Source organism: Euprymna scolopes, chromosome 10 (genome assembly GCF_053919585.1).
Source record: "Euprymna scolopes isolate OS-2025 chromosome 10, ASM5391958v1, whole genome shotgun sequence".
Taxonomy (NCBI): Eukaryota; Metazoa; Mollusca; class Cephalopoda; order Sepiida; family Sepiolidae; genus Euprymna; species Euprymna scolopes.
The window spans coordinates 25679191-25702588 of record NC_136491.1 but is presented as its reverse complement, the minus strand read 5'-3'; the positions used below and the strand labels follow the sequence as shown (position 1 = coordinate 25702588).

At 34.9% G+C, this 23398-nt stretch overlaps 1 protein-coding gene across 4 annotated transcripts in view; it reads left to right on the top strand.

The window, feature by feature from the left end:
* Positions 1-16966, top strand: part of LOC145285868 (sperm-associated antigen 17-like) — a 234465-nt gene extending 217499 nt beyond the window's left edge. For all 4 annotated transcript variants that reach the window (XM_080134316.1, XM_080134314.1, XM_080134315.1 and 1 more), the window contains 3 exons: positions 700-844; positions 5925-6056; positions 16846-16966. In XM_080134316.1, the coding sequence (XP_079990442.1) occupies positions 700-844; positions 5925-6056; positions 16846-16862 (294 nt within the window). In that variant the 3' untranslated portion in view covers positions 16863-16966. The remainder of the gene's footprint in view (positions 1-699; positions 845-5924; positions 6057-16845) is intronic.
* The last annotated feature ends 6432 nt before the right edge of the window (positions 16967-23398 follow it).

The window sequence follows — 23398 nt, the reverse complement described above, 5'->3', positions numbered from 1 at the left end:
AGAAATCTTAAGTGATTCATAATTATATTTTTAGTATTACCTGTAGGAAGTGATGGTGGTCAAGTGATTAATGATCTGGTCCGACGGCCCAGGTGTTCAAAGTTTGAATCCAGTTCACTCCACAAAAATCACTTTCACTTAGGATGTTGGCAACCTTCACGTGGTTCCTCCCGTAAGTACCTGATGTCTTTCTAGTATCAATTCTGACTAGAAAAGTATCAGAGAAATCAGTGCCAACAATACAATCTTCGGATTCATACGATGATGATGATGATGATGAGTATTACCTATGGTGAGGATTGAACCTTTAACCTCCAGAAGAGCGTCACTTAGAACCGAATTTTATCTAGTACTTTATTTGTTATGCCATAAACCATTTCGAATCTTCAAGAGTTAAATAAAAAGCTTTGTTTGAAATTCCATGCAGATTATTGAGTTTGATGGAAAGATTCCTAAGTTTAATAATATACACTTGAAGAAGGTCAGAGGTTATATCGGTCAAAAAACATTGTGAGAATAACACTTAAGATGAGAACAGTATTCAGATTAATCCAAATAATCCAAATTATCAATCCTCATCTAAAAAATTAAGAAACGAGTAGTTTTGAATTCTGACAGACAGATATCAAATCGCTATTAGTAATAGATATAGATTTGAAACTTTTATGATTTATAATTTTTATTTTGCGTCTATTTTAGGTTGCTGCAGGTTTGAAGAGGAAATTGCATCTGGAATTGTTTGCTGTTGCATCTGGAGTAAATACAGATGCGGGAATTGGAAGTATCAAACATAACTTGTGCATCACTACGGAGACAAATGTTCTTCATCTTCCAATACAAGCCAGTATCCTTTCCCTTGTTTATCAGGTTCTTTATTCTAGGAAACGGTTCAGCATGGGAATTGTGAGCGTGGACAACCACCATTATCATCATATCGTATAAATCTGAAGATTTTATTGTTAACATTGGTTTCCCCGGTATTTTTCTGGTCAGATGTATTTCTAGAAAGACATTAAATACTTACAGGAGGGACTTGTAACGCGTGGCAAGAAAAGGAAATGGAGTAGAGGAACAAAAAATGAAATGCTGGGATAAAATAAACATGTCGTTTATTTTCTGTTGAGAAATGAAAGTCTTGGGTGTACACGTGTTCATTCAGCCGTTGACAACTACGCGTGTGGAAGGAAAGGGAATGCAATAGGGAAACGCAAAGTGGCAAGCCGGCCTGTAGAAAGAGAGGGTTAAGCTCAGTAGAGAGTCGCGCACATGTCTATATTGATGGACCAAAACAAAGGGGAGATAGAGTAAGAAAGTCAATCCAGGTTATGGAGATAGAAAGCGTATAAAGTGTACGTACTGTTTGTTAGCTCGTGCCCCATACATAGTCGCAGGGAGCGCGACGCGCGCGGGTGCCCCGAAAGGGGGGCGAATTGTCCGACGACCGCTCAGCTCGAGAGCTAAGTCGAAAAAGGACTGGAAACAGCTGGTCTCTTGCTTTTATACTTGTTTCTGGTGGTCTTTTGCGCATGTGTGGATTTCCTTTGAAAGGGGAAGTGACGTTGTCGATGCGTGCGTGTGTATGTGAGTACATGTGTGTACGTTAGCGTGTGTGTATATACACGTGAATGTGAGTGTATGTACGCGAACGTGAATATATGTACCTGTGTGGACGTGGGCGCGTATGTTTGTGAGCGTGTATGTATATGACAAATAATACAGCTTGAAATGTGAACGCGTGTTTTTGTGTGATACTAGAAAAGGCTCGCGCAGGACCACGTGAAAGGTGCCAACATCTTAAGTGAAAGTAATTTTTGTGAAACTGTAACAGAGAGCAGACGCGCGTATGCAAATGTGGAGCCGTGTGTGAAATCTATCACTTCCGAAACTAAAAGTCGCAGAGTGGCGCTAGGGGTCTCAAATGATTTGATTTTTTACGCGCCGTTCTGTTATGAGTCTTTTATTGGTGAAAAATGTTTTTAAGGAATCAAAAATGGGTCAGAATTGAAAAAAATCGTTAAACATTTTGTACATTCATCTTAGTTTATTTTTTAATTTTTAACCGTTTTTTTTTTTTGTAATAAAGCTCGGCTGGCCATTTCCGGTGTCACGCTGGTACAGTGGTAACGTCATCAGCTTTTAATGCTATCGTTTCAGTTTCGATTCTAGCTGATGGCACTTACATATTTTTTTTTTACTTTTGAAATCGCCACTCTATAATAATATATACGAAGTATGGGCAAATTAAAATATCATATTTAAGCGTATTTAAGCCTGGGCAACTCTTCATCCCCTGCTAGTTTAGAAATATAACAATACTTTATGTTAAAAATAATATTGTTCATTGCTTTCATAATTTAATTCTCCTTAGATGATTTAGCACATAGAGATGGTTAAAACAAATCCGGTGCAAGTCTATAAATGGGCCACAACAAATATTTTATACAATAAAAATCTGAAAAAAATCTTTATAATGTACGTACTTGTCACTGCATGAAGATGTCATATTCCAAAAATTACGTAAATCGATCAAGTAGTTTTTTTTTTTATTTAAGAAAATCAAATATTATCGGAGAGGTTTAATCGAAGATTTGGCACGCGTCATCTTGTTTGAGAGACAACGCCACTAACGACCCCTGGCGGAAATATGGGTCAACAAGGGCAGTACATGCAGACCATCGAATATTTTATCAATCAAGTACTTTTTTTTTTTTTTTTTTTGAAGAAAAAATTTTTACGATTTTTAGGGATAATAAATAAATAAATTGACTTCTTTTAATAAAGAGAATGTGTCTTTGGGTTTGTATTACTGTACACATAGATTCGAAAAAGTTGTCAAAAAACGAATAAATGTCATCAAAGGCAAGATAAATTACTTTTCTACCTAACTGGATAATTTTTTAGTGTTTTTATTCAATGTAACATGTTTATTCAGTTCGAAACACATACAGTATTTACCGATGTATTGGAAAATTTTAAATGGGGCCGGCTTCTCTGTTGAACACGGTATGTTTGGGAAAATGAGTTAAAAATAAAAAAATATACAAAATACTGTTAAAAACCCACCGAATATATGTCAGCCTATGTCACGGTAAAATATTGAGCGACTTTCTAACAGTATTTTGTCTAGTTTTTTTTATTTATAACACCTTTTCGCAAACTTACCGTGTGAAAGAGAGAGTCGGGCGCTATTTTAAATTTTCTAATACATCGGTAAACACTGTATGTTTTTCGAGCTGAATAAACATGTTGCATTAAATAAAAACACTAGAAAATTATCCAGTTAGGTAGAAAAGTAACTTATCTTGCCTTTGATAACATTTATTTGTTATATATTTGTCTTTTTGACAACTTTTTCAAATCTATGTGTACAGTAATACAAACCCAAAGACACATTCTCTTTATTAAAAGAAGTCAATTTATTTATTTATTATCCCTAAAAATTGTAAAATTTGTTTTTTTCTTAAAAAAAGTACTTCGCTTATTAAAGTTTGTTTTCGTAAAAAACAAACAAAAAAAAACTAGTGTTTTCCATTCTCTTTATTAAAAGAAGTCAATTTATTTATTATCCCTAAAAATCGTAAAATTTGATTTTCTTAAAAAAAAAAAAGTACTTGATTGATAAAATATTCGATGGTCTGCATGTACTGCCCTTGTTGACCCATATTTCCGCCAGGGGTCGTTAGTGGCGTTATCTCTCAAACAAGATGACGCGTGCCAAATCTTCGATTAAACCTCCGATAATATTTGATTTTCTTAAATAAAAAAAAAAACTACTTGATCGATTTACGTAATTATTGGAATATGACATCTTCATGCAGTGAAAAGTACGTACATTATAAAGATTTTTTCAGATTTTTATTGTATAAAATATTTGTTGTGGCCCATTTATAGACTTGCACCACAAATCCTAATAAAGAAACTCGATATATTTTTAATTCTGAACATATTCTAAAAGAATACATCACCCGTTCGCCTCACAAATTTCAAACAATGGAAATAAGTTGTGCCTCTTTTACAAATATTTCAATAGACTATGTTCAGAGGAACTTGTCGCACTTGTGCCTCCTCCATATAAATACGCTGACAATCAGCAAAATCCCACACCTTCACTGTAGATATCCTCAAATGCCAGAAAGCTTTCTACTCTAAGAACTTCTCTCCTCAATCTTCCTGTCTTTGGGATTCCCTCCCTGCACGCCCCCCCTCTCTCTCTCTCTTTTCCCAACTGTACCAACATGCAGAAATTAATATGTAATGTTAACAAACATTTTGTTGCACAACTCCCCACTCAGGATGTCTCCATCATATTCACAGTGGCCCATTATGTCTCAGTGACAATCTAACTTAAACCTGTTTGCTATGCTTTTCTGTCTTTCAGATTATTATGCTAATCCTGTCAAAGATTGAACTTATCATCCTTGGCTGACAGATACTGTTGAATTATCCTATCCTACCTGCTAAATTAAAAATAAATCCATCGTTTTTTTTTTTTGTTCTTTTTCTTTTCAAAATTTCACCGATGTGCAATTGTATTGCCAATTTAATAACGACTTAAATTTATTTTTTGTTGACAAATAAAACTAAACAGATTTTAATATTTCCTGTGTTTCCTTATTGGAGTTAATACATTTGCAGAAAAATTTTGGACATGCCAGTAAAAGAAAAAAAAAAAAAGCATCACAAGTTATTATACCTATTTACAATGCCTCCCCACGAGACAGAGTTAGACACTAGGATCGTTTTTTAACGTGGAGAAAAGGTACAAAAATAAAAATTGTCTCAGTCGTGAAGGGTCTCTCCTGCACCGAAAGAGAACGAGAAATGGAAGTGCCGCATCTGAAGAACAGATACTACACTAAATTGTAACAATGATGATATTTGAACCGGAAGTGTCGCAGCTAAACTGAAATGGTACGCCGGTACGGTAATGCCTACTGTTTCTTCTATTTTATTCTAACTTTAAATAAGCTTATAGAATCATTTTTGTCTCGAATCCGATGATGTTGGGGTTTTTATGCAGAATATGAACCATGCTATTTTTTTTTTTTTTTTTTGTTACTGGGATTTTCAAGTAAAATTCAATTTTTACGCTATTTTTTTAAATTTTTGTTGTTAGGTGAACGTACATAATTTATTTAAAAAATTACAAAGCCCCCCCCCCCCACCGAATAAGCCCGAATAAGCGATCAAGAATTTTTTTTTTTTTTTTTTTTAAATAACTGTATTTCGGCACTATTCGTATTGGTTTTGGTACTTCTGCATTTATCAACCCGCGATTTCCACGAAGTTACGTGTGCCCGGCAGATGACGAAGAAATGGAAACGGGCGACATGTTTTCTGGGTATTAAGACTTTTTCAATGTATTGCTTAACGAATTTCGGTGGTCATCGACATTCTTAACATCGATTGTAACAATTTTTTTTTTTTGTAATAAAGCTCGGCTGGCCATTTCCGATTCTTCCTGTCATTTGCTGGACACACTCGAGTGATTTCAGTTTTGATACAGTTAAAACCACAATAGATTTTTAAAATAAATATCCGATTGAAAGCTGGAGTAATCTTATAAAATTTTATATATAGATTGAAACGAAACAAACTATATAATACAACGGCTTCAAAATGTCACTCGATACAAACTATTTAAGATAAAACGTCATTTGTTTAAATGTTTTATCTTGCTTTTAATTATACTGCATTAAAAAACTTTTCTTTTTCCATTTTTTTTTTTTTTTTTTTTTTTTTTTTTTTTTTTTTTTTTTTTTTTTTTTACCTTTGTGTGAAATTTGCAAAAGATAGGTTCAATTCCGGAACCTGTGATAAAAGAACACACACACACACACACACACACACAGTAACTTTTCTATAATAGTAGATATAATATATATTAATTGATCATGCATTGTGCTTTTCCTTAATGTGACCAGCCATTTTAACATGTTTTGAATATGAGCGCCAAAAGGATGCAAAGCTGTTAGACATAAATAGCAGTCCAGCAAAACTGATCTCCACTCCTGGCAGACAAGGAATCACTCAAAGAAAAAAGGAAAGCTCTAACGGTAAATACATTGAACTCGGTGATACAGAAGAGGCGACTCAAAACAATTTTGTATAAAAACTTCGTGGGGGGAGGGGAGATGGTTGCAGTATATACAGCAAAAAAAAAAAAAAAAAGTCCAAAACAAATATATAACAAATGTTACCAAAGGTAAGTTACTCTTCTACCTACCTGGATAAGTTTTGTGCGGTTTAACATTTTAAAGCGTTTATTTAATTCGAAATACGGGTAGTGCTGAGTTAGTAAGATGACAAGATAGCCGACATCAAACATTCATCTGGGAAGTTTCAATGGTTTAAATCATGGAAATAAAATATTGGTTGTAATTCGCCCAATAAATGTCATGGTGACATTTGCTGGGTAAATTTCTATCCGTATTTTTATTTTTCGAGTTTTGAGCCATGATTGACACTGAAGACTGCATATTCTTGTCGGTTTAACTTTCCAACTCGGTACTACTTGTTTTTACAACCGAATAAAAGCTTTAAAATACTTTAAAACAGCTTTTCAGGTAAGTAAAAGAGTAACGTATCTTGCCTTTGGTAACATTTACTTGTTTCTTGACCAATTCTTGCTATAAGTTCCTCTTACTAAATGGGATTTGCTGTTTTAGTTAAAAATAAGCGATGAAATTAGCGTAAAAGAAAATCTGTAAAAATGTTTGCACTTGTGCATTCCTGTGAAAGAACCGCTTTTTTTGTATTCAGTTGAGATATTTGGAGATTGCACAGCAAGTGCAGTCAAAGGCAATTTCAGGATCGAATCGAAAATCTCAATAAATGCATGTTTTTTTTTTTTCTGAAAAGTTTGTTACACATTAATTGAATAAATATAATAGGACAAAATAGATTTGTAACAAAGCTAAAATTCTGAGTATTTTTATTTTTGAAAGTTTTTGTTACGCATTTATTGAATTATAAGAAATCTATAATAACACAAAATAGAGGGGGAGTTAACACAAATGAAGACTTCACTTGTTTGTTTGTATGCCTCACAAAACCTTTCGACAGAGGCGACCGATTTTCACGAGATTGGTATCATTTTGAAGCTCGACCCTTCGGACGTCAAATATCGAAAAAATGGCAAAAAGCATTAATTCGTTCACCCTCAACTGAGCACTTATTTTATTTTCCTCCTTCGTGATACGGGTTCGAGCCTGCCTGCCTACTACAACTTTTTTTTTTTTTTTGCTCAACACGATCTCCAAACACCCGGGAAACGCCGGGCACCCAGGCTAGTCTATAATATAAATCTCACCTGTCTGTTTAAATGTAAGTATGTATTTCTGCCTAAAACTTTCGACAGAAGCGACCGATTTTCACAAGATCGGTATTGTTTTGAAGCTTGACCCTTCGGACGACAAATATCGAAAAATTGGCTAAAAACATTTTCTTCACCCTCAACTGGGCGCTTTTCTACAAGGATGGGTCGCTTTTTTTTTTCTTTTTTTTCACCGATATTTTCGAAAGTCATACCCTCTTGTCGATTGACTAGTCTTAATTTAAACTTTCCCCACTTCCGGTTTGGCGATGGATGCAACGGCAAAGACGTCACGTTTTTTTTTCTTGCGTTTTCTCCTTCGCGGTAGGGGTTCGATCCTTTCTGCCTACTACCACTTTTATTTCTCAGCACGCACCTCCCAGCACCCAAGCTACTCTATTATATACACGTCACCTGTCTGTTTAAATGTATGTATGTCTCGCAAAAACTTTCGACAGAGGCGTCTGATTCTGACAAGATCGGTATCATTTTGAAGCTCGTCATCTCGGACGGCAAATATCGAAAAATTGGCTAAAAATATTAATTCTTTTACCTCATACTCGATCGTTTTGTACAAGGAGGGGTCGATTTTTTCACCGACATTTTAGCAAATCATCGTCACCGTTGGATTGACTTCGGTTAATTTTAGCGCTTTTGACTTCTGGTCGGCTAAGACGTCAGATTTTCTTAAACTTCTTTGACGCCTCCGCGTCACGGGTTCGAGCCTGCCTGCCTACCATCACTTTTTTTTTTTTTTTTTTTTTGTGCTTAACACGCACTTCCGGGCACACAGGCTAGTAAAATACAAATAATCATTAAAATTTATTGTATGAAACAAATGTATAAATGATTTCTTTTTGTAACAAAACGGTTTCAGAGGAAGATAAGTTTTTGAGACTGTGAAAATATGACGATATCATACTTTTAATTTTGAATCAGAAAACAACTAGATATTTTAGTCTCAAAGGTGTTAACGTGCAATCTTGTAACGGCCATTTTCATTTGTTTGCCCAAATTTCTAAGCTAAAAACCAAAAGTGTTTCCTTCACAATAGTACACCAAGACCAAACTTTTGTACATTTATTTTTAAAAACTTTTTTTTTTTTTTTTGATAAAATGGTAAAAATATATTTTAATACAAAAAAATATTTTCTATGTTTCTAAAATAAATTTAACACTAAAGATATTTGGTACTCATGCAGAGACAGTGATCCGTGCTGAAATAACGTTATTTAAAAAGCCATTCTTAACATGGGGAGGGTGTTTTGTACCTATTCTGTACTTTAACCTAACAATTGAAGAAAGAAAAAAAAAACCCAAAAAACTTTAATCAAACAAGATTTAAAAAATGGCGCGGATCACTCTACATTAGCACAGATATTTTTATATTAAAAACTGAAACCATGTTTTATGCGCAAAAAATATTTTCAGACGAAAAAATGTGTACAGAACTTTTTTTTTTTTTTTTTTTTTTTTTTTTTACACGCCAATTTAATTACTTAGTTTTAACTAAAACAGAAAATCCCGTTTAGTTGGCAGAACATTTTCATATAAATATAACGTTTCCTTGGACTTCCAGTCGTCTGCATTACCTTCAACCCTTTTCCTTTTCTTGTAGATTTTCCATCTGCATTCCTATTTACTTTTAGAAATCCGTCTCTTTAAGATTATTTTTTCTTCTGGTTATTCCCAAGTTCCGTTTAAAAATAATTTTTTTTTTTTACTTCCGGTCTCTGCTAATCGTTCGGTTTTACGACAAATGCTCGGAAAAAGCTTTGTTGCAGTGGGCTAAGAGGTGGGAAGGATTATTTTTAAATCGACCGTACAGCTACAAGGTAGATATAAAAAATAAATAACGGCAGTAGCAAAGAATAAGGACACAAAAGACGATGGATATGGTTTTATTTATCGAGAAAAGAAATAGTAAATTTGTAGGTCGTATACCCAGAATCGGTCGCTGGAAACTGGTAGCTGGACGTCAGAGGGCTCAAGACGGCAGCAGGCGCTGGAAAGGGTAACTGGACATCAGCAGGCTCTAGAACCTAGTAGACGCTGGGAGCTGTAGGGGGCACTAAAGGGAGCCGGAGTTTGCTGGTTGTATATGGTAGTTTTAGAAGGCAGGCAAGCAGTAGTAGTTTGCATACAGATAGTTTGTGTTAGTAGTTTACGGAAGGTAGCCCTGAAAAAGGGCTGTTTGATTCGCAAATAGGTTGTTGTAGTTGGCCCTAGAAAGGGCCGTTTGAACTACCGCTGCTGATACTCTTCGCCTGCTGGGTTCGGTCAACTTAACTGGGATCGTCAAAGTCATATTTCAGGAGACTTCTTTCTCCCTAGCCCTAGCATTTTGCTGAGAAAGCGCTCTCTTTATGAAAGTGTGCTGACGTTACAGGAGTGCTGCCGATAAACAAACAAATGACTAAAATTAATTTCCAACCGGACTTCTCACAATCAAGAGTTTTAGATGTATATTGACTGTATTTATATCAAGTTCGGCTCGTAATCAAGAGTCTACTGCGACACTTTTTTTTTTTTTTAACCAGTTTTTAAAATAAACAAATAAACTTAGTTGTTTTTCAGATGAACAGGGTTTTTTTTTTTTAAACTGATAAACGCTTATCAGAATGGACTTACCAAGTATAGAAATGAGACAACGACGAAATGGAAATTTCGTTGATAGAGGAAAGTGTTCCATGTATTTAAAAATAGAATTAATATATTGCTGGCGTGTTGAGGGAGACAATAGTTCAGTGTTCGTGCGCGCACGTGTCTATAGCTAGTAGCCGTCGGTACAAAAGAAGCCGGTTAAAAGAAAGAAAGAGCAAAGACTTCAGCGTGTTGCCGTGTTGTCATGAGTGTGAGTCGAATCAACGAGGACAGTTCTTTAGCATGACAAAGAATGTTCGTTCGGGTACGGCATGTGGAAGCAAGTAGCAGTTTGAATAAAAGCTTGTTTTAAACTCAGCATTTTTTATTAGACTAAATGTACAACAACGGAGGCCGCCATCTTGTTTTGAAATTTTGGCCTTCCTAAGCATTGCCAGATTGGCCCTTTTGAGGCCAAATTTGACTTTTTTTTTTTACGCTCTTGCAGGGACCATGGTTCCACACAAGAGCTTAAAAAGATCAATCTGGCAAGCCTTAGAATTTCAAAACAAGATGGCAGCCTCCGTTGTAATCTAATAAAAAATGTTGAAAAAATAATAAAATAAAATTTTTTTCGGATTTTATTTCAGCCCTAGGGTCTAATAACGTGTTTTATATAAAAAAATAAATTTTTATAAATTTTTGTCTGTCAAATAATTTACGCCACTGAAATACACATTTGCCGGTTTTGGAGTATGCTTACAACGAATAAACACCCCAACCATCTCATGTTAAGAACGGCTTTAGGAATATACACCTCCAACCTTGTCAACATACCCGAAAACCTATAAAAGTTGACACGATGAGTTGGACGTAATGTATAAAATGTACCGAATTTAAAACTGAACGAAATTAAAATTTCCATTTTTTACAACAACCGTAAAACAGAGCATACTCCGCAAGTTTGACCTTAAAAACAATTTATTTTTCTTAACTCATTAGAAATTGTGGCAAATTTTGATTCTTATTTAGAATTCAACCTTATTTAAAAAAAAAATACAGAAAATTCTGAATGATGTATGCACCCGTCACGAAACTAATGTTATATTCCAAAAATCACTTAAACAGATCAAGTAATTTTAAGCCATTTGTACCCCAAACAAGGAATATTACCACATGGACATAAGCGGCTTCTATTTGGGACTGTTTAGAGATGAGCGAGATGTCAATTTACATTACATTTAAACTTCTGCATATCAGTACAGTCAGGGAAGCAGGTAACAGGAAAGGAATTCCAAAGTCTAGCAATCCATGCATAGAAACTATTAGAGTAACAGGCTTTCTGACATCTACAGTAAAAGGGGTGGGATTTTGTTGCTGAACAGGTTTGTTAGAGGTACTTACATAGAGGAGTGGGTATAAGTGCTAGGAGTTCGTCAGAACATATTCTATTAAAGTACTTGTAAAACAAGCACTGGGATACAACATTGCAGTGATGGGACAGAGGGTTGGAGCTTAGTTGACAGTGTGGAACCTGTTAGATTGGAGACTCTTCTTTGGACCCTTTTCCAAGAGGGAAAGACTAGTGGTAGATGCACCAGTCTAGCTGTGGCAACAATACTTCATGCATGGGTGAATTGTGATTAATTTTCTAGCCAGATAGAGGGAACCCACTTTCTTTGCAGGAGCAGCCTTTGCAACATCCTTAATGTATTTGTTCCAGTTCATGTTGCCTATAAATGTTAAGCTGAAGAGTTTGGAGGAAGAGGTCTTGGGTATGGTGTTATTAGTCATGGCTATTGCTGGTTGAGAAAATTTCTTTTAATTGTTAAAAGAAAGAAACTTAGTCTTAGTAGCATTAAATGTTACCATCCATTTACAACCTCATACCACTACAGACTGGAGGTTGTTTTATAAAGATTCCGCCATTGTCTTGTGTGTGTGTGTACATCCCTTTTTTCCGTCATGCTTATCATAGAGCATTCTATCATCAGCAAATATACTCATCTCAGATACAATGTTATCAGAGGTTGTTTTTCAAATGTCAGGAATAAAGAGGTCCAAGGATCAACCCCTGAGGCACTCCTGCATTAATATTATGCTGTATAGATGCACGTCTATCAAGGACAACCTGGATTTCCCTCTTGTTTAAGAAGGATCTAATTATTTTTACCATTCGTCCAGTAATACCGTATGAGTTAATTTTCATTAGGCGCTCTTCCTGCTAGACTTTGTCAAAGGTTTTGTGTACCTCTCTTACTTCCTCAACGATGTCCAGTGAGTGACGTCATTGAATTCAGCCGTTCTGGATCCTGGTTAGTCTTTTGGTGCTCGGCAGTCGCTCTGTCGAAGGCTTTGAATGTTGAATGGTCCTGTCTAGCGAATTACCAATCCCCCCCCCCCACTGACTTCTGAATTTTTAAGATGAGGAATTGGTTATCCATATTATTTTTATTCATCGGACTACTGTTCTCATCTTGAGTGTTATTTTCACGTTTCAACCTCTGACCTTCTTCAGGTGTATCTTGTTGAACTCAAATGTTTATGTCAAACTCAGAAATTTGGACGAAATTTCAAACGGAACCCTTTATTTACTTCACGGGGGTAGCATGCTCTTGTTCTGTCAGCCATGATTGGATAGAAGTCCTAAGTAATTCGCAATTGTATTTTTGGGTCGCCCATACTGAGAACTGAACCTTCAACCTATAGGAGAATATCACTTTCACAATTGATTTTTTTCCAAGTACTCCAACCACTGTGCCACAAAATTCTGTCCAAATTCCTGAGTCTTGACAGAAACATTCCCAATTTCGACAAGATACACCTGAAGGTCGGAGATTACATCAATCAAAATGTGAAAATGACACTCAAGATGAGAACAGTAGTCTGAACTCAAATAATACCAATTCCCCCATGTTGTAAAAGATTGAAAAGGCAAATCGCCCGGCATTGGTCACCAAAGGCTCTATTACTGGAGAGCAAATGTCATTTAAGCCAAAAGAACAAATAACACATTCATTATATTTTGGATAATGAAACGATAATTATTCGTTAGAGAAATTACTCTAATTCTTGACAAGTCTCAACTTAGGCCCTTAATGGTTGTGTCTGGAAATGAACGAAAAACAAGTCCTTTCAGTACTTGTAATGTTTTCCATTCGAAAGATTGTTTCATTTATTTTATTTGTAAGGAATAAAATCAGGTTGTCCAGAAAGTTCGTGCTGAAACTAAAAGAAAAGAAAAACAAAACTAAACTAAAAAAAAAAAACTGCCATTCAATAAATAGCATATTTTGATAAGGTTTCTTGCTAGTTATCGTGCTAATGAATGCAAGTTATTTTTTAATTACCTTTTTTTTTGGGGGGGGGGGTCATCTAAAAGAGCGCTCTTCCTCATTAAGGTTAAAACCTCCAACTCTAAACTGCAAATCTTTTCGATATAGTGTAAGAATTTCCTTCTCACCTGTTTTAGCTCCAAGACATTGGCAAAAAATTAACAATTACAACAAAGCTCTAAAATTTGACACAAATTTTATTTGTTCTTCGTTGCAAAAAAAGGAAATGCCTATTTTGTCTCTGAGTAGAGCTGGTAACACCTCGAAAGGTAATAGTCCTTTTTATTTTCAACAGGAACTGGAATTCGGGTTCAGCACTGTTCGAAGATTGGATTAATTACAGCCGTTTTAAGGGGTTGATATGATGCCTTCTGATGATTGATTCAATTCTCGACTTCATTTGAAGGGATTGTCATTAAAGACAGGTCAATAATTCTGACCTTTAAAAAAAAAGTCTTTGGCAGACATAATAACTTAGCCTAATCATTTAGGTTTTAAAAAATAGTCTCAAGGAGACAGAGGAGAGGCGCCAAATGCTTCATATCCAGAGAGTTGAGTTCCATGTTTCTTCTGCGGCTGCTGTATCTGGAACTGCAAAGAAAAAGCATTCAAAAACTCACCAAGCCCATCACTCGGCGGTAAAAATCTCGATCAATCTGATTGGTCTAAACAAAGACAGTGGGTGGCCAATCAGCCAATGAGAGGCTTGCTTATAATTATAGAATTTCTCACAATAAATATGTCAGCTAAAGCATCTTCACTGTACACTGCACATATTTTTTGTGTGCTTGTCAATGGTTCTCTGTATATTAAAAATAAAGAAAATTTTCTATCCTCTGTGTACACATAATATAAAGGAATATCTTATTCTAAAAATCACATAAATTAAGCACTTAGTTTTATTTTTTTAAATAAAAATAATTTTAAAGCGATTGATTGGAATTTGTAAGCATTAGACCTAAAAAAAAACTCGCAAGTTTAAATTTTTGGGAATTATCTCCCTTGTTTCTTGAGGCAGTTTTGAAAATTGCATCGCGAAAGGCTCCTTGTTTAGGTATAAAATTAGATTTTTTTTATTTATTTAGAAATAAAACTACTTGATGAATTTATACGCTATTCTCTTTCCGCTGTAGGCACGTACATGCACATTTTTATTTTATTTATTTATTTTTTTTTTTTACATACGAGTGACCCCTTGATCTCCTTTTAAGGGATTATTTTTGCTTTTATGAAAATAGAAAAGCATCATATGCTTAAAATGGTCTTACAATCTTTCATTTTCTAGTACTAAAATTAACACAAATTAAATAATTTTTAATTTCCTTTCGCAAGAGATATCTCGAAGTATGCTCTGACCGCAAATGTAAATACAGTCTTTCAAAATGATTGGACATATTTGGTGATAAAAATAAATAAAATAAACAATACAAAATAAAGGTAAATGTTTATTTTAACTTTATTTCAAATGTCCGCTAAAGATTCCTCTGCGATGTGACAAGTCCATTTACTACGCGCGTTCGCGTGAACGCACCATAAAAGCGTTAACAAAGGCAGTGAAATGGAGTAAAATAGTCCCAAGGTCTAAGTGTTAATACCATGCAAACGGTAAAATTGCGACGGGTGTAAATGCCAGATTCGTTTTCACCGGCCTTGATAACCTCTAAAAACACACAAACTAGAATGTTCGGCGTTGGGTTACAGGTAAACATTTACCAAATTAAATGATTAAATATTTTTATTTTTTAAATGTAAGTAAAATGCCAATTTTATTTCACAAAGTCTTAAATATTAAATCGGCCAAATGTTTCCTATCATTGCTAACACATGATCGTGCCTATTTACAATGCCTCCCCACGGGACAGTTAGACACCGGGGTCATTTTTTAACGTGGAGAAAAGGTACAAAAATAAAAATTGTCTCAGTCGTGAAGGATTTCTCCTCCACTGAAAGAGAATGAGAAATGGAAGTGCCGCATCTGAAGAACAGATACTACACTTTGATCTTGTTTATATAGTTTATTTCCGTAATGAAAAAATTTTACAATTAAATAATGAGAAATTCAAAAAATAAAAGTAAAAAATTAACATTTGTAAAGAAACTTAGGCACAAGGCCATACTACACTTTGATCTTGGCCAAAAGGGTAGACGTCCATAAAAGCTTTCAATAACTCGAATCATTTCTGATGGAATAGCAATTTCAGAATGAATAGGTCGTTTTAATTCTTCAAGAGATCGAGGGCGGTGGCTGAATACTTTTTGCTTCAAGAAAAAAATCGCAATCTTGCAAGTCAACCAATACCTCTACACAAAGAAATAAAATGATTCGGAAACATTTCCTAAAAAGAATTGCATATTTACAGATATAAATGAATTTTGACCTAATTAAAATAAAATGGCATTTTATGTACATTAAAAAAACAAAAAAACATTTTCTTTATTTATTTCATTTTTTTTTTTCTTTAACCTACAAATCAGTTTGGATTTCCTGTATATTAGATCTGTTAATAATTTGAGAAGTTCGAACGTATCAAAACAAACAACTAAACGTCTGAGCTCCGGTCTATGGTCCCCCCACCCCCTCGCCAAACTTTCACGAGGAATACTCGTCTAGTTGAAAACACTATCAATAATTTTCTTCACTCTTTATCTGTGCCTGGACTTGGGCGTGGATTCCATGAACAAAGTTTCTTTCTTTCTGCACGCTTGTGGAGCCGTCTTTCGTTTTCCTGTTTTCCAGCTGACTACAATATGGTTGTCTTCAAGTCCAACATAAACAAGTTCTTGATGAGCCGTTCCACTTAAGTTAACAAATTTACCGAATTTCCATTACTAACGATTACTATATTGTCCAATTGACTACTGTACACTCTTTAACCCTTATCCTCGAGTGGCCTCTGGGCCTTGATAAGTGATGATGTCTATGTAAGTAAAAAAAAAAACACAAAAACAGCACGAACTTTCCAAGAAACCTAATATACACTCGTGTAAGGTTTGTGGGAGGGCATACCAGCAAAACACTCCATTATAAAGAAATTATCAATATAAAAGTAATATTTATTGATGTTACAGAAGATAAAAAAATAAATAAATAAAATAAAAACAATGGCACCGTCGGTTTCAAAGCCAACACAAAGAGAATTAGATATAGGCTACTGGTCTCTGGTAGCCTATATCTAACTCTCTTCAGCCTCTGTTTTTCTCTCCTTAGAAATGGTGTCTAGCACACTGCATGGATCGGTGTTGTTTACAATTCTTGATCTTATTTTTATTTTGAAATATTTATTTATTTATTTATTTCATTTTTTTTTTTTTTTACTGAAATTTTACCGATATGATGGAGCAGTAGAACAATCCCATCATTTTCCCAGCGGCCTTCGCAACGGATTTAATGCACATGTTCCATTTCAGATCAGGAGTAAAAGGTAAGACCCAGAAGATAACAGAAAACATTGTTCTGATAAAGATTAATTTTAAAATGTTTGAGTGACGCTTGATACGAGTTTCATGCTAAAATCACTCCTTTTATTTGCCAGCATAATTGAGGGTGCTGAGTCGATACTTGGTCCATAAGTTAGTACTTATATTTTACTGATATATTTTTTTCTTTTGTAGATCAACTCCATCAGTGAAATATTGAAATTAAATTCTTAAAAAAATTTTGAAACCGTTTTCTCTGCAAAAGAAGCGACACCAAGATTTTAAATAAAAAATTAATTCTACTTAAAAAAAATAACTTTATTTCCTTTTTTGTTACTTTTTAAAAAAAATATGATTCAAATATATTTGCCTGCTTTGACTATGACTCTTTCTCGTGTACAGGTTCGAATCAGAGCTGGCGCTACCTTTTTATTTATTCATTTAGAACTTTTATTCGCTTTAAACAAGGCATATTGCCAATTAAGCGTAAGAGGCTACTGTGATAGTGGCCAGATTTTATTCTATCTTGAAGGTGTTGATTTATTTGTGGAAAAAAAGTCCTCATCAAAATTACGTTAGTTTTTCCAAACACGATTCTTGTAAATAATCATATTTGATTTAACGTTGTTTTTACATGTTGACATGTTTTTGGATGGTTTCTTGAAATTGATTTCTAAACTAACCTATTTCTGGCCAAGTCTTTATCAGTCTTTCTCCCAAATCCACCTTTTGACTTCCATGTTCTCTTTAGCCTTCTATAAACAGAACTGTTTTACATCTACTAACCGAAGAACTCTCATTCTTTGGATGTGACCATAACAATAACATTTCTTGTTCAATACATTTTTTTTTTTTGCCCCCCCCCCTCGACAAAAGGAGGATGAATCTGTAAATTCACCCTTGTTCGTTTGGCCGTCCGCACTTTTCTTCATAACTACGTCTTGGAACTTTTTGAAATTTTGCACAAATATTAAACATGATAGGAGTAAAAAAAAAAAAAAAAAAAGTAACTGAACAGATTTTCCGAGAAAACTCTGGTTGCCCCCCCCCCCCTGGGTGCCTTTCAGATTAAAATGGCTAAAATTGACACTTTCGTGCTTATTAAAAAAAAGAATTGATGTCTTGGATTTTTATAAAACTTTCTGAAAAGTTCTAATTAACTGATTTCTATATAATTTTGTTTGTCTATACCTATACTTCGCGATAACCCTTGGGTGTGCTCCAGCGTGTCTTTTAAGGCTAATAAAAACACTCTATTTTTGGAACTATCTTACTATATTTGTCAAATTTTCTGTGTATGTCTATTTAGCAGTTTTGCATGGTGCTGAACTCAAATTTAAATATGTTAAGGTGTTGTGGACTTTTGGGGCTAAATGTGGGGGCAAATGATGGACTTAGTCATTTCTTTTTTTGTATGGTGCAGAACTCAAATTTACATATGTTAAGGCCTAAAACTGCACCGTTTGTTCATTTTCACCAGGATTTGATGTTCCCTGGGAACTTTTTGGGCTAAATGGGGGGGGGGCAAATGCTGAACTTAGTCATTTTTTTTTATGCCTCGTTCACTGTGTACTCGGGGGGGGGCATGCATGCTTCACTTTTTTTTTGTATTATGCATTCATCATATTATTCTCATATCATTTCTCTTCATGCAACGCATGTCCTCAATCTTCGTTTTCCAGATTTCATTTTCCATACATTACTTCACTGTATACACATGCCTGATAGAATTTTTCTTGATGTTCTGCATGTTAGTAATTGCAAAAATTCTATTAACTTACTCTATCCAGCCACTCCTTATTCTTGGAATCCCACTAACAGCAACTCCTTCCTGTGATCCAACGACATAGTTAAAATAAAACTTCTGCACAATTCTAAATAGCTTCGCCATCGGAACATCCTTTCTTCACATCTGACTTTTCATCCATCGTCATTGGCTTACACTTTTTGCACACAAACCTAACAGTAATTCCGCTGCACTTTTGTACTCGGTATCTAACAAGTACCAAAAGAAAAAAATGAGTTACACTGGCAGGAACGTGCGGAGAGTGGGTGCTAGGGATGTCCAAGTACCTGGCCCTTTGACTCTTGTTTTAAAAGTGCCCATTTCAGAGGAATGTATGCCCCACTGAGACACGTTCATCACTACTTTTTTTTTTTCTTTCTTTTTTCCACTTAAGCACCTGCCCTGAAAAATAAGTACACCTGACTCCCTTTCCAAAAACTAAGGATTTTTTTTTTTTTTTTTTTTTTTTTTTAATATTGAAGATTCTGGTTACATTTACTTTCAATTGCATTCCTCAAATTCTTTAAGACCAGTAGGTTTACCATTGTTTCACAGACAAGCACTAAATTCTCAGCATACCACATCTCTTTCAGACAACCCATGCAGAGCTGCTTGGACAATGCTTATAAGCTTATGATAAAAATAAATTAAATTCATTATTTTTAAGCATTTTTTTTTCTTTCTAAATTCAAATTTCACCCCAAACAAGGCACAGTGCCACTTTGATGTAGAGGGCTACTATCGGGGGCTATGTTGCAGGGGTATTATGAAAGGGAGATGAGTAGCAAGATGTCTGTTCACATTACACTTGAACTTCTGCATGTCAGTATAGTTGGAAAAGCAGTTCCAAAGTTTAGCAGTTCTGGGGAAGAAACTATTGGGGAAGAAAGCTTTTTTACACCTAGGGATCTGTGAAGGGGTGAGATTTAGCTGTTTGTCAGGGGTATTCATGTCGAGGGGGTACAAGTGCTTGTAGTTCGTCAGAGCATTCACCATTAGCGTAGATGTAGAACAGGCAGAGGGATGCAACATTTCGTCAATGGGACAGAGGCTGAAGCCAAGATGACAGTTCAGGACCTATTAGGTTGGTGACTTTCTTTTGAACCTTGTCCAGGAGTGAGAGACAAGTAGCAGATGCACCAGCCCAAATGTGACAACAGTACTCCATACATGGGCGAATGGTGGCCTTATAGAGGTACAGGATACTTTCAGGCGTAAGTAATTTTCTAGCACGGTAGAGAGAGCCCACCTTCTTTGCAGCAACTTTGGCAATGCTCTCAATGTATCTGTTCCAGTTCATATTCCCTGTAAACGTTAGGCTGAGGAGTTCAAAGGAAGTACTTTCGGGTAATGTGTTCTTGGCCATTGCTATTGGTGGTTTCTTGTAATTTGAAGCTTTGATCTAATTCTTTTTCTTTTTTTTAATCAATTATCATTCATCCAGATTTTATAAAGGAAAATAAATTGCTAATTATTGAGCATTATAAAAAAAATCTTTTACTAAAAGAAAAGATAGTAAAAGAATTAGTTGCTTTTGTTTATTTATGACAACTTAATATACACAAGAGGGATATAATAGATGACCCAAAATAATAAACATTTGAATATCGTTTTAATTGTTTGTTAGTGAATTTATGGCTCCAGTTAAAGTGCACAAATATATATATATATATATATATATATATATAAGTTAGTGTTGTGCTAGAGAATTAGTAAAATTAGGTTAGAAATACATCACTTTTCAACTGTGCATTATATTTGAGGTCTCCAGAATCATAAGAAAAAAATCGTCAGAAAACTGGTTTAGTTTCAAAACTTTGTAATCCGTGTATCACAGGAACTAATAAATATTCGTTTGGGGTTTATTTTAAAAGCTATCACATCACGTCATGTTCATTTCAAAGATGATGATAGTTGTAATGATGATTATAAGAACGGTGACAATGAAATGTGTTAGTATTGCCTGTAATAAGGTTTAATAAGGTTTAATAAAGTTTAATAAGGTTTAATAAGGTTAAAGAAACAAGACAGTTCTACCGCACTTACATTACTTAGTTATTTTATGCTGATGTTGGTATCAACATAATCCAGGAGTGCGTTTCGATCATTCGGATCATCAGGGTCATCATATTCTTTACTGACAGCTGCTGCTGTCGGAGTTTCTTTAATGCCTTAGCAAAGAGCTTTTTGCTTATCTAGAACACCACAAAGATGCACGCATTGCAATCATCAGCATCATCAGATTCTTCACTGACAGTTGCTTTTGAGGTCTGGTTTTCTTTCAGAAATGTGCATTATATTTGAGGCTTCCAGAATCATACGGTACTAAACGCCACTTAAAAAAAAAAAAAAAAGTCAGAAAATTGGTTTAAAGTTTCGAGACTTTATGACTCTTATATCTCAAGAACTCATATATATATTTTTTTATGAAGTGTAACACCTAAGCTATCATATGATGTTCATTTCAATAATGATGATAGTTGAGATGTGATGATAATTATGCGAATGGTAACAATAGAATGTGTTATTATTGTCTCTAAACATAGTAATAAATTTTGATAAAGTTAAAGAAACAAGATAACGTTTTACTGCAGTCCACACACGCGAATCAATGGAGTTTGGCCTTCTATATATTAAGACAAGGCTGAACTGGCTCAGTTCAAACTTATTAGTTGTGTTTTACACGCCTGAACTGCATGCCATCTGCGATGAGAAAGACTATGTAGCCTCATTTCTATTTCTGAAGTAACATCAGTGAAGAGTTCTAAATAAAGGGAGATAATACACATGCAAACTGTTCAATCCACACAAGCGAATCAATAGTTTGGCCTTTTATAAAGCTATATATTAAGACAAGGCTGAACTTCAGAAGTGATAGCGAACATATTTGGATCGCTCTAAACATTAGCTGTGTTTTACACTTCCGAACTGCATGCCATCTGCGATGAGAAAGACTATGTAGCCTTATTTCTATTTCTGAAAGATGTTAGTATCAGTGAAAAGTTCTAAATAAAGGGAGACTACTTATAACTGACTTTTATATATGAAGCCTTTCGAATTATACGTGACAAAAGCATATTCTTTTCATTGTTTTGACTCAAGTACATATCCGTTAATATCTTGTGTTTTGTATATAGATTGCTGTGTTTCTCAGTTGATTAACTGAGCCTAACTATGTCGGATATATATTCAAGAGTCAAAAGAAGCCTTCAGAACCATGCAGTAATTGGAGCCAATTTTAAGAAAGGTACCCCCCCCCTAAAAAAGAATTGGTTCAAAGTTTTGTGACGTGTGGCCTGTGTATCTCAGGAACTCATAAAAGCATTCGTTTGGGGTTGATTTCTAAGCTTGTCAAGTTCATTTTAACAATGACGATAGTTGTAATGTAATAAATATGAGAATGATGACAATAAAATGTATTGTCTGTAAACATAGTAATAAAGTTTAAGAAATAAGACAACGTTTTACTGCATTTACATTGGTTTTTGATTATATGCTGATGTTGTTGTTGACGTAATTCATGAATGCGTTGCGATCATCCAGATGATCAGTGTCATCCGATTCTTCACCGACAGCCGCAGTTGTCTGTGAGGTCGAGCTTTCTTGGAGGTTTTCACAGAGCTTTTTGTTCATCTAGAACACCACGGAGATAAGATGCATGTGCAGGTGGGGGATATAAAGGTGAGCAGAGCCTCTACATCAACCAGTTTGTCATTTTTCAGTAGAGATGGTGTTGGATATCCTTCGTAAACATTGGATTTTGATCTGGTTGTCAGATGTATTCTTTACTTTCGACTCCCACTCAGTGTAGAGAAAAGTTCGGAGAACACAGTGGTATTTTTTTTTTCTTTTACACAGTAATGATAATTATGAAAACGGTGAGAATAAACTGTTATTGCCTGTAAACATAGCAACAAAGTTTAAGAAACAAAACAACGTTTTACTGCACTTATTTTGCTTCTTAATCATTATATGCTGATGTTGGTGTCAATATAATTCGTGAATGCGTTGCGATCATCCAGATGATCAATGCCATCAGATTCTTCACCGACAGCCGCAATTGTCTGTGAGGTCGAGCTTTCTTCGAGGTCTTCAAAGAGTTTGTGGAACACAGTAATATATACAACTCGTTTTCCCTATATATATGGCGCCTGATAGTGTATGATTCTGGGGGCATTTTCGTTTGTGAAGCAGTACATGTTTTCACCCATTTCTTTAAACATGGTATTCATCAAGTTATAAATATTTTCATTTCTTATTTCCTCTTCTCTTCATTCAGATCGTATTTCTTTAAACATGATATTCATCAAATTATAGATTCTACAGGGTGGAACGATAAAAGTGTCGCCCCCTAAAGACAACACTACAGCTTTATTTTAAAACTTTTATTGAAAAACAATCAATTCAGGTGACTTGATTATGAAGTAGAGTTAACATCTATTCCATGTAGCCGCCTTCAGCCTCAATCATTGCCTTGATATGGGTCTCGAACTAGGGGCATGCCTTTTTCACAAGCACTGATGGGAGCTCAGCAAATACTTGACTGATGACTGCGATCAGGCTGGCTTTGGTGTTGTGGGAGGTCATGTTGGTGATGGTTCTCGATGTATGATGGATTTTGACCATGTTGTCAGGTGCATTTTATACCTTCGATCCATGCTCTGTGTAGAGAATGCTTTGTGTAACATAGTATACACAACTAGTTTTTTCTATATGTGGCATTTGGTACTGGGAGCCTCATTTGCAGTGTATCTGGCAATGTGGAAATCGAATTAACATATTAGGTTGGAGCAAAAATAATTTTTTTTTTTTTTTTTTTTTGACGTTCAATTTTAAAAGATCATAACTTCTTTCATAATAAACTTTATTAATCAAAATAAGAACCATTAGAATCGACACATTTCTGCTAACGAGAAACAAGTTTATTCATCTCATTAGCATAGAAATTCGGAGTTCTGGAAG